Source organism: Pelophylax lessonae, assembly GCF_965119305.1.
Source record: "Pelophylax lessonae genome assembly, chromosome: 4".
In the NCBI taxonomy this organism is placed as follows: Eukaryota; Metazoa; Chordata; class Amphibia; order Anura; family Ranidae; genus Pelophylax; species Pelophylax lessonae.
This window is the reverse complement of record NC_138771.1, coordinates 309,980,621-309,992,691: the sequence shown is the minus strand read 5'-3', so window position 1 is coordinate 309,992,691 and position 12,071 is coordinate 309,980,621. Positions and strand designations below refer to the sequence as shown.

The following is a 12,071-nucleotide window of genomic DNA, read 5'->3' as shown; positions in this document are numbered from 1 at the left end:
AGTATTGTTGCCAGTTTATGCAGTAATAGCTCCTAGTATTGACGCCAGTTTACGCAGTAATAGCCCCTAGTATTGGTGCCAGTTTATACAGTAATAACCCCTAGTAATGGTGCCAGTTTATGCAGTAATAGCCCCTAGTATTGGTGCTAGTTTACATAGTAATAGCCCCTAGTATTGGTGCCAGTTTATGCAGTAATAGCCCCTAGTATTGGTGCCAGTTTATGCAGTAATAACCCCTAGTATTGGTGCCAGTTTACGCAGTAATAACCCCTAGTATTGGTGCCAGTTTATGCAGTAATAACCCCTAGTACTGGTGGCAGTTTACGTAGTAATAACCCCTAGTATTGGTGGCAGTTTACGCAGTAATAGCCCCTAGTATTGGTGCCAGTTTATGCAGTAATAACCCCTAGTAATGGTGGCAGTGTATGCAGTAATAGCCTCTAGTATTGGTGCCATTTTATGCAGTAATAACCCCTAGTAATGATGGCAGTTTACGCAGTAATAACCAGTAGTAATGGTGCCATTTTATGCAGTAATAAAGCCCAGTATTGGTGCCAGTTGATGCAGTAATAAAGCCTAGTATTGATGCCATGCTCTCAGTGCGGAGGAGGTAGGGAAGAATAGTGAGACCTGCCAATCACAGTGATGAAAGTGTTAAGGCCAGCCGTGACAGTGGCGGCGGTCTTAACACTTTAAACAACTTCATGGGAGAACTTTATGATTTCCCCTCGGGTCTCCTGATGCGCTACAGTACAGTACACCTCTCCATCTGGGACTCCCTCCGCCACATGCCGTGGCGAAACTAAGGAGGAAGGCTGCTACAGCGCACTCCTCCATCCGGGACTTATGCCCCTACAGCAGGGGTGCCCAACCTTTTGAGGAGCGAGGGCCACTTTAGCGACATGGTAACCAGTCGTGGGCCACAATGACCGGAGCGGGCAGATGACAGGTCCGTGTCCACTAAGCATATGCAGAGCAGAAACGGACACAGCTCTCTTTACTCTATGGGCCCTCCAATCCGCCCAGACAGAAGGGGTTGTTGTTAGTTTACATCTGCCGCTCTATATAGGTGAATGGAGGGTCCGATTGGGTCCACCTGAAAAACAGACATGTGGAACCGATCGGACCGATCGTGTGAAAGGGGCCTAAGGCTGCTTTCACACAGATGCACTGCAGTTCACCTGTACCTCAACTGACCTCAATATTCAATTTCTCCTCAGGATTCCTGCTGGTTTCGCTGGCTGCTGCTGTCCCCCTGGCCGGTATAGCTGGTGGCTGCTGGTGGGTACTACTGTTGGGTACTGCTGGCAGGTACTGCCGGTGGGTACTGATGGCAGGTACTGCTGGCTGGTACTGCTGGTGGGTACTGCTGGCTGGTACTGCTGGCTGGTGTTGCTGATGGGTACTGCTGGGGTGTACAGCTGGCTGGTACTGCTGGCTGGTACTTCTGGCTGGTACTGGTGGTGGGTACTGCTGGCTGGTACTACTGATGGGTACTGCTTGCTGGGTACTGCTGGTGGGTACTGCTGTCTGGTACTGCTGGCTGGTACTGCTGGCTGGTACTGCTGGCTGGTACTAGTGGTGGGTACTGCTGACTGGTACTGGTAGGGGGTACTGCTGGTGAGTACTGCTGGCTCCTTTGAGACACCAACGGAGTGTGACGGGAGCCGGCACTGAAGAAAGCATGTGGGTGCAGTAGAGAGCAGAGCTGATGCTTCCTGTATCGCTCCTGTCACAAGCAGAGTACATTTGATATCACTCCGCCTGTGACAGGAGCCAGAACTATACAGGAAGCATCGGCTCTGCTTCCTCTAGTGCGGCACCGTTCTTCACAATAATACTCGTGGATGGCGGGTCGGGAACCCGCAATCTGGGCTTACCGATCTGCCATCCCAGAGCAGGAGGTAGCCAGGATCCTGTTGGGGGGCACATGGGGGGGCATATGGGGGGAACAGCGTAATGTTGGGGGGGGACATGGCCTCCTCTGCCCCCCCCCCTAGTGAAGTCCCTGTTTGAGTTTTCTAAACGTCTGCCTCGAAAACCTTAATGACTTGGAGAGGATCTGTAAAGAGGAGTGGGACAAAATCCCTCTTGTGCAAACCTGGTGGCCCACTACAGGAAAAATCTGACTTCTGTGATTGCCAACAAGAGTTTTGCCACCAAGTACTAAGTCATGTTTTGTGAAGGGGTCAAATACTTATTTCCGCGTTAAAATGCAAATCAATTTATAACTTTTTTGAAATGCGTTTTTCTGAGTTTTTTGTTGTTATTCTGTCTCTCACTGTTAAAATAAATCTACCATTAAAATTATAGACTGAGCACTTCTTTGTTTGTGGGCAAACGTACAAAATCAGCAGGTGATCAAATACTTTTTTCCTCACTGTAGATAGATTAGATAAATAGAATAAATAAATAGGATAGATAAATAAGATAAATAGACAGACGGATAGATAGATAGATAGATAGATAGATAGATAGATAGATAGATAGATAGATAGATAGATAGATAGATAGATAGATAGATAGATAGATAGATAGATAGATAGATAGATAGATAGATAGATAGATAGATAGATAGATAGATAGATAGATAGATAGATAGATAGATAGATAGATAGATAGATAGATAGATAGATAGATACACATATTTGAACATCTATTCAGGTTTTGTGGTATGATTTGCTGTGGGTGTGCAAATTTGTAGTTCCATCACAGCAAACAATAATGTTTAGTAATAGTGAGACAAAAACTTTATGCATAGACAGCAAAAACAAGGTTAAGCCACTTTACGCAATAGCATATCATAGTCTGGTAAGAACTTACCTTCTGTACTTTCATTAACAGAAAATCTATACTCTTCTTGAGTAAAAAATGGAATGTTGTCATTTAAGTCCTGAAAAATAAATTAGTATATTACGTTAACTAGAAGTCACATGTCATACATAGCAGTGTTAGAAGTAAAAGAAACAGTATTAAAGCTGAATTCTGTAGGAAAATTGCAATGGGACTCCCTCAAACTGTAATGGTTGAATGTTCATGAACCCGTTTAAAGACCCCCATGTGTGATCCGGACAGCCCAGTCAGCAACAACCACATACACCCACCCCACTGGAGCAAGTGGCAAACCAGCTCCTACCTCACCCAGGGAGGGGGAGGGGGGGAAGGTGGGGGTAGGTTAGGGCCAAAAGACCACCGTGACTGTTAGAGGGGCTGGGGGGAATGGAAGGAAACCCGGGGGGTCCAACCATCCCAGGGATGGGACACGTCCACCTTGAGGGATCACAAAAGGAGAGGGGGGACGCTACTTACCACACCATTGAACCAGGTGGGCACCACTCTGGGCAGACCACCTCCCCATCTTGGAAAGGGGGGTGCTGCGGGCCAGAGGTACGCTGCAACTCAGGTCGTGACCAGGGTTGTGACCAGGGCTATGCGTCCTCCTGAGGCATTTACCTCGCTGGCCAGTTCCCGTCCAGTGGGACTATGTCCTTACTCCTGACTAGGCAGAAAAAAAAAACTGAAGAGCTAGAGCAGGAAGTGGGAGTATACCCCCTGGGACTGCCCTATGAGCGTAGTCAAACTTTTTTCCGCCTAATGTCACTTCTATGGAGAGCAGCATAACCCAAGGGTCAAAGAAGATATGGAGCTGTGTCCATCAATGAACGAAAGAGAAACTAAATTTAGCTTAGCAGTCACACCAGACAACAACAGATTTTTTTAAGAAAGCAGTTAAGGTTAGCCTGGTAAACATGCAATCAGCGCTTAGCACCATCTGCTTTTTATTTTAATTATTAATTCAGATCATAAAGGAAGAAAATATATATATTATGCGTTTCCTTTGATTTTTTTTTTTTTTTTGTTTCAAGATAAGCCTGAATGTATCTATTATGGATCTTTTTCTATGCTATAATTGGTAGTGCTTCACTCGTAAAAGAAGTTATTGCAATGTTTTGTTAAATAAAGATATTTACTCTTAAGCGTAGCATTACCTCAACATTAATGGTCACATTAACTTCTGATGATAAAGAGGGGACTCCCAGGTCATATAATTCCACAGTAAGTACAATGCGTCCATTAAGTGTTAAATCAATTTCTTCCCGATCCAAAGGAGTCAAGCTGGTGATAACGCCAGTGGTGGAGTTAATAGTGAAATTTTCACTTAAGTAACCTTCTAGCAACCGAAATCTTATTATACTGTTATTATTGCCTGGTTCATCATTGTCAATTGCCTACAAAAAAACAAAAAACATCCATATGAGATCACAAGAAGGAGGAAGGACTTGCGTATATCATAGTAACCATTAACATGGTTCTTTACCTTAATCTCAATGGAAACCTCCTCAGTGTTCTCATTGACAAATATATTATATGTCCCTATTGCTTCTGGAGGCCAGTCATTAATATCTATTAAAGTGATCTCAAGAAGAGTAGTTCCAGTGGCATTCATTCCATCCTGAGCTCGCAGAGTAGCATAATACTGAGAAAGCCGTTCTCTATCTAAAAGATCTCCATTGACCACTGTGATTTCTCCAGTAGAAGGGTTCACTGTGAAAGAGTTAAGTCTAAAAAAAGGAAATTGTTACATGTGTATTAAGCTAACCCAAGTGATTACACACATTGAAGAACAGTAAAACATGTACCTGTAGCTGCATATATATAATACAAGAATAGAAGCAGCAGAGTAGTTTCTTTCATGTGACAGTGACCAGGCAGCCTAGCTTCACAGGTGCCTATCAGGAGTTTGATAAAGCACACTCACCCACTCTAGTTTCTTGATTACATTGATATTGAACTCAGGGTGTGGGATCTAGGAACAGAAATAGCTGTTCCACACTGACACTAAAAAAGTAGGCCTAGGCAAAAAGCAGCTGTAGAAGGCTTAAAGAAGGCTTACCAGAAATGCTACATAATTTACTTACACTGCCTAGGTTTGTTTCCAACTCTAGACTCAATCCCCCCCGTGGAGGTTTAACCCACATTTTGCTTGATGCTCTCTGCAACATTACATTGTCAGGGTGGTTTTTCATGCTGACACAGCCTCAGTGGAAGGGTCCAAGATCCCCATCACTCTAACTGTGTCTTTAGTCATCCAGGCTGAATAATACTTTATAATTTAAATCCCTATTGGGGGACTAATTAGAACAATTTGCATGGAGATAGGCTTTAAACAATATTTAGAAACCATGATCTAAACTAAAAACTGTCCTTCTTAAGGGTAGTATCTGGGTATTGATTTCAACAGTTAAGGCCTAGTAGGGAAGGTGATCAACATTTTGACTAATTTAACTTGCCATTTAGTGAATAAAGAACTTACAAAGTCTTTTTATCTCTTGTGCTGTAAATGAACCATTAAAGTTGGTTGCCCTGAAGGAAAACATGGGGTATTCACTCAAGCTGAACTTCAGCCTTACGTTCTGTTTTTCACAGTTGTACAGGCTCCTCTCCTGTACTGAAATTGTTTGCTCTGATTTTACTGCATGGTGTGAGCTTCTCATATTGTGCATTAGAAGCTGCAGAAAAATAGATACAGACCACCTCATTTCTTGACTGGAAGATGTCCAACATCATCTAGATCTTTCCCCACCAGGCTCACTGTATCTGGCCTGCTGCTTTTATTAATTGGATTTCAGTTCTTCCAATTATGAAGGCTCTGCATCATGTGTAAGCATTACCTAGTACAATCTGCTTGCAAGTGGAGTAGGCTTCAGAGCTCTCACTCCTCCATATTGACACCTACTCATGAAGGCATTGTCATATTTGCATAACTCCTCCTAGGATCAAACCCACTGCTTGCCTCAGGGCTATGAACTCTTAGGAAGAGTACTGAGGATGTTTTCAGAAAGCTATGTACAGCACCCTGTAAGCCCCTCCCACCAGCCATGATCTGCCTGCATTACATAAAGAGACACAGAACTGTCACATGGTATAAAAATGAAAAGGTTTTATTATAAAGTATTCAAAAAGGGTTTTATCCATCAGCATATTAATTGGGGGGGGGGGGGCAGGGGGACCAGGGAAAGCAAAATGTAAGTAGATTAAACTAAGGCTGGCCATACACTATACAATTTTCTTGTTCAACTTTCCTTTAGATTTACCAAAACCATGTAATATAAGTTCAAACCTGAACACTTTCAATTTGTATGCAATCAGGCAGGCCCTTGCACTACATAGTTGAAGGTAAATCTAAAGGAAATTGAATAAGAAAATTGTATGGTGTATGGCCAGCCTTAGGCTTTAAATTGATATGTTTACAAGGTCACTCTAAATATATTTTGAGGGACAGTATACACCTTGATATTCAGTTGTCACTTTGCCATTGAAATATTCTTCATGACTCAAGCACACGCATACAGTATATACCCTTATTTACTCAGCACACAGGCTGCCTTTTCCTTCATGAGAGTGTACTAACTCAGAAAACGAGGAGAATACAAACTCTAAAAAGCCTAATGTGGAAAAGAACTTGGCCAATCATTTTAATAAACTACCTGTATTGTTCAATTAAAAACACAAAACAAGTAATGCCTAAAGAATACCAATATAGAATATTAGGCCTTTGGTTCCTCTGAGATTGTCCTCAGATTCTATTCCAGCAGGATATTGCTTTACTATATTCCTGTATTGGTATTCTTTGGGACTCTACATGGAAATAAATCAATGAGTAGTATATATATATATATATATATATATATATATATATATACACATACATATACAGTGCCTTGAAAACTTATTCATACCCCTTGAAATTTTTCATGTTACAACCAAAAATCTAAATGTATTTCATTGGGATTTTATGTGATAGACCAACACAAAGTGGCACATAATTGTGAAGTGGAGGGGAAATGATAAATGGTTTTCAACATTTTTAACAAATAAATATCTGAAAAGTGTGACGTGCATTTGTATTCAGCCCCCTTTACTCTGATACCCCTAACTAAAATCTAGTGGAACCAATTGCCTTCAGAAGTCACCTAATTAGTAAATAAGAGTCCACCTGTGAGTAATTTAACCTCCTTAGCGGTATTCCCGAGTGTGGCTCGGGGTGAAATTTCAGAGCCATTAGCGGTAACCCCGAGCCACACTCAGGGTACCGCTAGGGAGATCGCTGAATCCTGTAAGAGAGGTTACTTACCTTGTCGCCAGAATCCCAAGATGTGTCCCTGCAGCATACGGTGGGCGGATCTTCCGCCCGATACTGTGAGCCCCGGCTTCCGTCTCCTGCGACGTGACGCTCACAGGGGGGAGGAACCGGCGGCAAATTCAAATAGTAAAACACACAAACACACTGATACATTACAAAATAAAATAAATTCACATTAGTTTGCCCCCAAGTGCCCTTTCCTGCAGTTTTACTGTACTTTTTATACATATATATATATATATATATATATATATATACAGTATATTTATAGTTATTTATTATTTTATAATTTATGATTTTGTGTTTCAAACTTTATCATACCCAAGATGTTATAAAGAAGAACGCACAGTAAAAAAAAAATCATATGTAAATAGTTGGTTTGGGCTCCTCGTTCTTAAGAATTACATGCAAAATAATGGTACCGCTTTCAGCACCTAAAATCAGAAACAATCATACCGCCAGGGAGGTTAACTCAGTATAAATACAGCTGTTCTGTGAAGCCCTCATAGGTGAATAAACCCTAGTCAACAAACCACATCATGAAGGCCAAGGAACAAACCAGACAGGTTGTGGAGAAGTTTAAAGCAGGGTTAGGTTATAAGAAAATATCCCAAGCTTTGAACATCTCACGGAGCACTGTTCAATCCATCATCTGAAAATGGAAAGAGTATGGCACAACTGTAAACCTACCAAGACATGGCCGTCTACCTAAACTGACAGGCTGGGCAAGGGGAGCATTCATCAGAGAAGCAGCCAAGAGGCCCATGGTAACTCTGGAGGAGCTGAGGAGCTCAGGTGGGAGAATCTGTCCACAGGATAACTATTAGTCATGCATGCCACAAATCTGGCCTTTATGGAAGAGTGGCAAGAAGAAAGCCATTGTTGAAAGAAAGCCATAAGAAGTCCCGTTTGCAGTTTGCGAGAAGCCATGTGGGGGACACAGTATGTGGAAGAAGCCGTCCTGGTCAAATGAGACCAAAATTTACCTTTTTGGCCTAAAAGCAAAACACTTTGTGTGGCGGAAAACTAAAACTGCACATCACCCTGAACACACCATGAAACCCCCACCGTGAAACATGGTGGTGACAAGCATCATGTTGTGGGGATGCTTTTCTTCGTTAGGGACAGGGAAGCTGGTCAGAGTTGATGGGAAGATGGATGGAAAAGACTTGAGACTGGGGCAGAGGTTCACCTTCCAGCAGGACAACGGCCCTAAACATACAGCCAGAGTTACAATGGCATGGTTTAGATCAAAGCATATTCATGTGTTAGAATGGCCCCGTCAATGTCCAGACCTAAATCCAATTGAGAATATGTGGCAAGACTTGAAAATTTCTGTTCACAGACGCTCTCCATCCAACCTGAAAGAGCTTGAGCTATTTTGCAAAGAAGAATGGGCAAACATTTCACTCTCTAGAGGTAGAAAGCTGGTAGAGACATACATAAAAAAACTTGCAGCTGTAATTGCAGCAAAAGGTAGTTCTACAAAGTATTGACTGGGGGGGGGGGGGGGGCTGAATACAAATGCACGCCACACTTTTCACATATTTATTTGTAAAAAAATTTGAAAACTATTTATCATTTTCCTTCCACTTTACAATTATATGCCACAACATTGTGTTGGTCTATCACATAAAATCCCCCAAATAAAAACACATTTACGTTTTTGGATGTTTTTGGATGTAACATGACAAAATGTGGAAAGGGGTATGAATACTTTTTCAAGGCACTGAATATATACACAGTATATATATATATATATATATATATATATATACACACTGTACGGTATTTTTTGTTTCAGTTTTTGTCCAATGTAACCTGATTCATTGAGTGCAATTATAGATTAGAATATTTTGAAGTACAGTCATTTTCTATTATATTGTTTTGGTTTTTTGATTATTTCTGAGTTTGTAATTCTACTGATCCAATCATCCCAGTGGATGTTAAGTGGAAGTAAACTGTCTCAATCAACATTAACTGTTTTTAATCCTTATGCTGCTATCCTTAGTAAGCTATTTCTTTGAATTTGATTTGAATTTTAAAAATTAGTTAAATAATGTTTTCGATTTGTGGTGATCCGATACAGTTCCACTCTAATATTATTTTAATTGCTTTCAGGTGTGGGTTAGGGTTTTAGGGGAACAATCACATTATTAAAGATATTTTTGTACATGTTTTATTTTTTGATTTGTGTTTATGTTTTTTTTTTTTTGTTTTTGTTTTTTTTTTGTGGGACACCTGAATCTGTTTATACATTGTTGCTGTTAGTTCAGCATCTATGTTAAAAGCTTTGACTTTGCATTCTGATTGGAGATCCACTTGGTTGTTCTCTTGTTCTAACAGTGTAAAGAAAGAAGGGTAGTGGGGAAAGTGAGAGGCTAAAGTATACTTCCGCTATGTATGTTCATTCTTATATGTGGAGAAAAGATACCTTCTTGGATCATAAATAGGCACGAATCACATACTTACATGGATGGTGGCAGCAAGCCATATGTAATTAATCCATATATTCCAGAGTCAAGGTCTGTTGCCTGAAACAAAAGACTTTAATGAGATGACTGGTGTCCTTGTCACTTCCTGTGAACTGATCTGATTTATTAAACAATGTTATCTTCCTTCCATGCTATCTTCTGCAAAATATTAATTCCTCCATCTCCATATAATAGAGATGAAGATCAGAAAAGATGTTTGTAGTGCTTTCCTAAGCTGACATCCATGGCTCCATCCATAGAAACAGTGAAGCGAGTGAGGGTAGGCACCCTAGAACAGGAAGTAAGCTATTTGTAGGATTAGGAAACAAGGAAACTAATACAGCGATCACATCTGAGGACTAGGTATCTGCAATATATTTTATTTTTGTTTTTTGATTTAGATATGCTTTAGCAAATGTTGGAAAAACATTCTTGCAGATAACTATTTACATTTGTGAATTATATTAACAAATAAAATATGTTCCATTTCCAATCTAAAATACCACAACTAACACCCAAACAGGTATCAAGGTAATTTCGATCCTTTATGGTTTTATGAGGTTACTATTCCCATTCAGACCTGATATATTAAATGATAAAATTAAATGTATTAGCTGCAGTCAGATACATTATATGTACATTCATGTACATACATGTAAAGGCGTCTTTACACGCAGTGGCAAAACTACCACCATTGCAGTCCACGTGGTTGTAAAGGGGCCCATGGCGGTGTTTTGGCCCAATAGGAGCAGACTTTCATTGTTCCTTCCCTGCTACTAAGGCTGCAAAGTGGCAGCAGGTGTCCTATGTGTTCCAACACATGGCACTGCTCCATTAGGCATCACAAGATGGCATTGTAGATCAATGCCTCCCTTAATTCAGAGCAGTCTGCCATCAGTGCTTCCACCTGCTGGAGCGTGAAGTCCCATCCTTCTACTCCCAGTCATGGACTCATCAAATGACTGGGGAAAGTAGGAAGTTTCACTTTTCAACAGCTGACTGTACTAATAGGGGGAGAGGGGTGGATTATATGCTGCAACTCCCTTCCCCCATACCCTACTCCATTACCCTTAAGGCACCCAGGCAGCTGCAAACCCTCCACAGTGCCTCCTAGTTCCCATAGTGCCCCCAGCTCTTATAGTATCCCTACATACCACATTGCCTTTAGCTACTACATAGTGCCTATGAGCATATGCTATAAAAGCATACTATCTGCATTCGGAGCATATGGCTGCATATGTACAGGTGCTTTACACAATTCCCAGCACATAACTATGTACTGCCACATCTTCTAATTCATCTTAATGGGCGGGTGTATGCAGCATTTGTGAGTCCCAGGGCAGTGATTATGCAGGATCTACAGATTGTATGGCCCTTGTATGCCTGTGTGCATGAAGCCTAAGGCCTTTTGCGCACAGGCGGAAAAAACTGCTGCTGTAGCCAGTTAGCATTTTGTTTTTTACAGATCTGAACACAGGTGCATTTTTGTCAACGGGACAATCACATGGCTGCATAAAGTCCCATAATGCAGCAACGCTCTCAGAGGCAATATAAAAAAATTCTGCGGATAAACATCAGTAAAATATTATGTACAAGAGTGCCTAACAGAGGAAGTGTTGTAAGCACACAACTGGAAGTGTAAAGCTCATTGAATTTCTTGCAGGATCAACAGGTATTTTTCAATACTTGCAGCATTTTTAAGAGACAAAACATTGAGAAAAGTGCATGTATTACAGAGATCTGCTAAAAATATTTTTTTTCATTTTGCCCATGTACATTTTAAAGTGCTTGTACAGCCTAAACTTTATTTACCATAATGCATTCCTTGCATTAAGGTAAAAAATGTTTAGGTGTCAGCATCCCCCCTCACCCCCCCCTTTTACTTACCAGAGCCCTCATTCGATCCAGCACTGTGCACATTTGCGGCTCTTCTCTCCCCTCATTTCTGTGTGTCGCTCATTGGTTCCTAGTGCTGTCAATCAAAGCCAGTGATGAGGGAGCGGGGGCAGGGCTGACATGTGAGCACGCACGAGTGCCCCCAAGGGGAGTGGCTTCCCATGGGGGCACTGGACAGAGGGAAGGGGCCAGAAGGCGCCATTGGGGGACCCCAAAAGAGGAGGTTTGTGGCCGCTATGTGCAATTCCATTGCACAGAGCAGGTAAGTATAGACATGTTTGTTTTTTTAATTTTACCTTTACAATCACTTTCATTTTTTATTTTATTTTTGTTTATTAATTTTTTTTTTTATATAGTGTGCAAAGTTTAGTCTATTTATTCCACTGGGTCATGTTTCAAGAAAGAAAAGATAAAAACACAGTACCTAACCATTTAACTTTTATTTTCTCTGTCAACTCCTCCTCACACAGTTATTACTTTTTGTATCACTTGCTCTTCTCATTTAGATTGTAAGCTCATATGAGCAGAGCCCTCCTAACTCTCTAGTTTTGAATTGT

The 12,071-nt window shown here is 41.2% G+C and overlaps 1 protein-coding gene across 1 annotated transcript in view; it reads right to left on the bottom strand.

The window, feature by feature from the left end:
- Positions 1 to 12,071, bottom strand: part of CDHR2 (cadherin related family member 2) — a gene marked incomplete at its 5' end in the record, with an annotated part of 172,541 nt that overhangs the window by 107,685 nt on the left and 52,785 nt on the right. The window contains 4 exons of the mRNA XM_082253570.1: positions 2,824 to 2,893; positions 3,990 to 4,229; positions 4,319 to 4,562; positions 9,617 to 9,678. Coding sequence (XP_082109696.1) covers positions 2,824 to 2,893; positions 3,990 to 4,229; positions 4,319 to 4,562; positions 9,617 to 9,678 — 616 coding nt within the window. The remainder of the gene's footprint in view (positions 1 to 2,823; positions 2,894 to 3,989; positions 4,230 to 4,318; positions 4,563 to 9,616; positions 9,679 to 12,071) is intronic.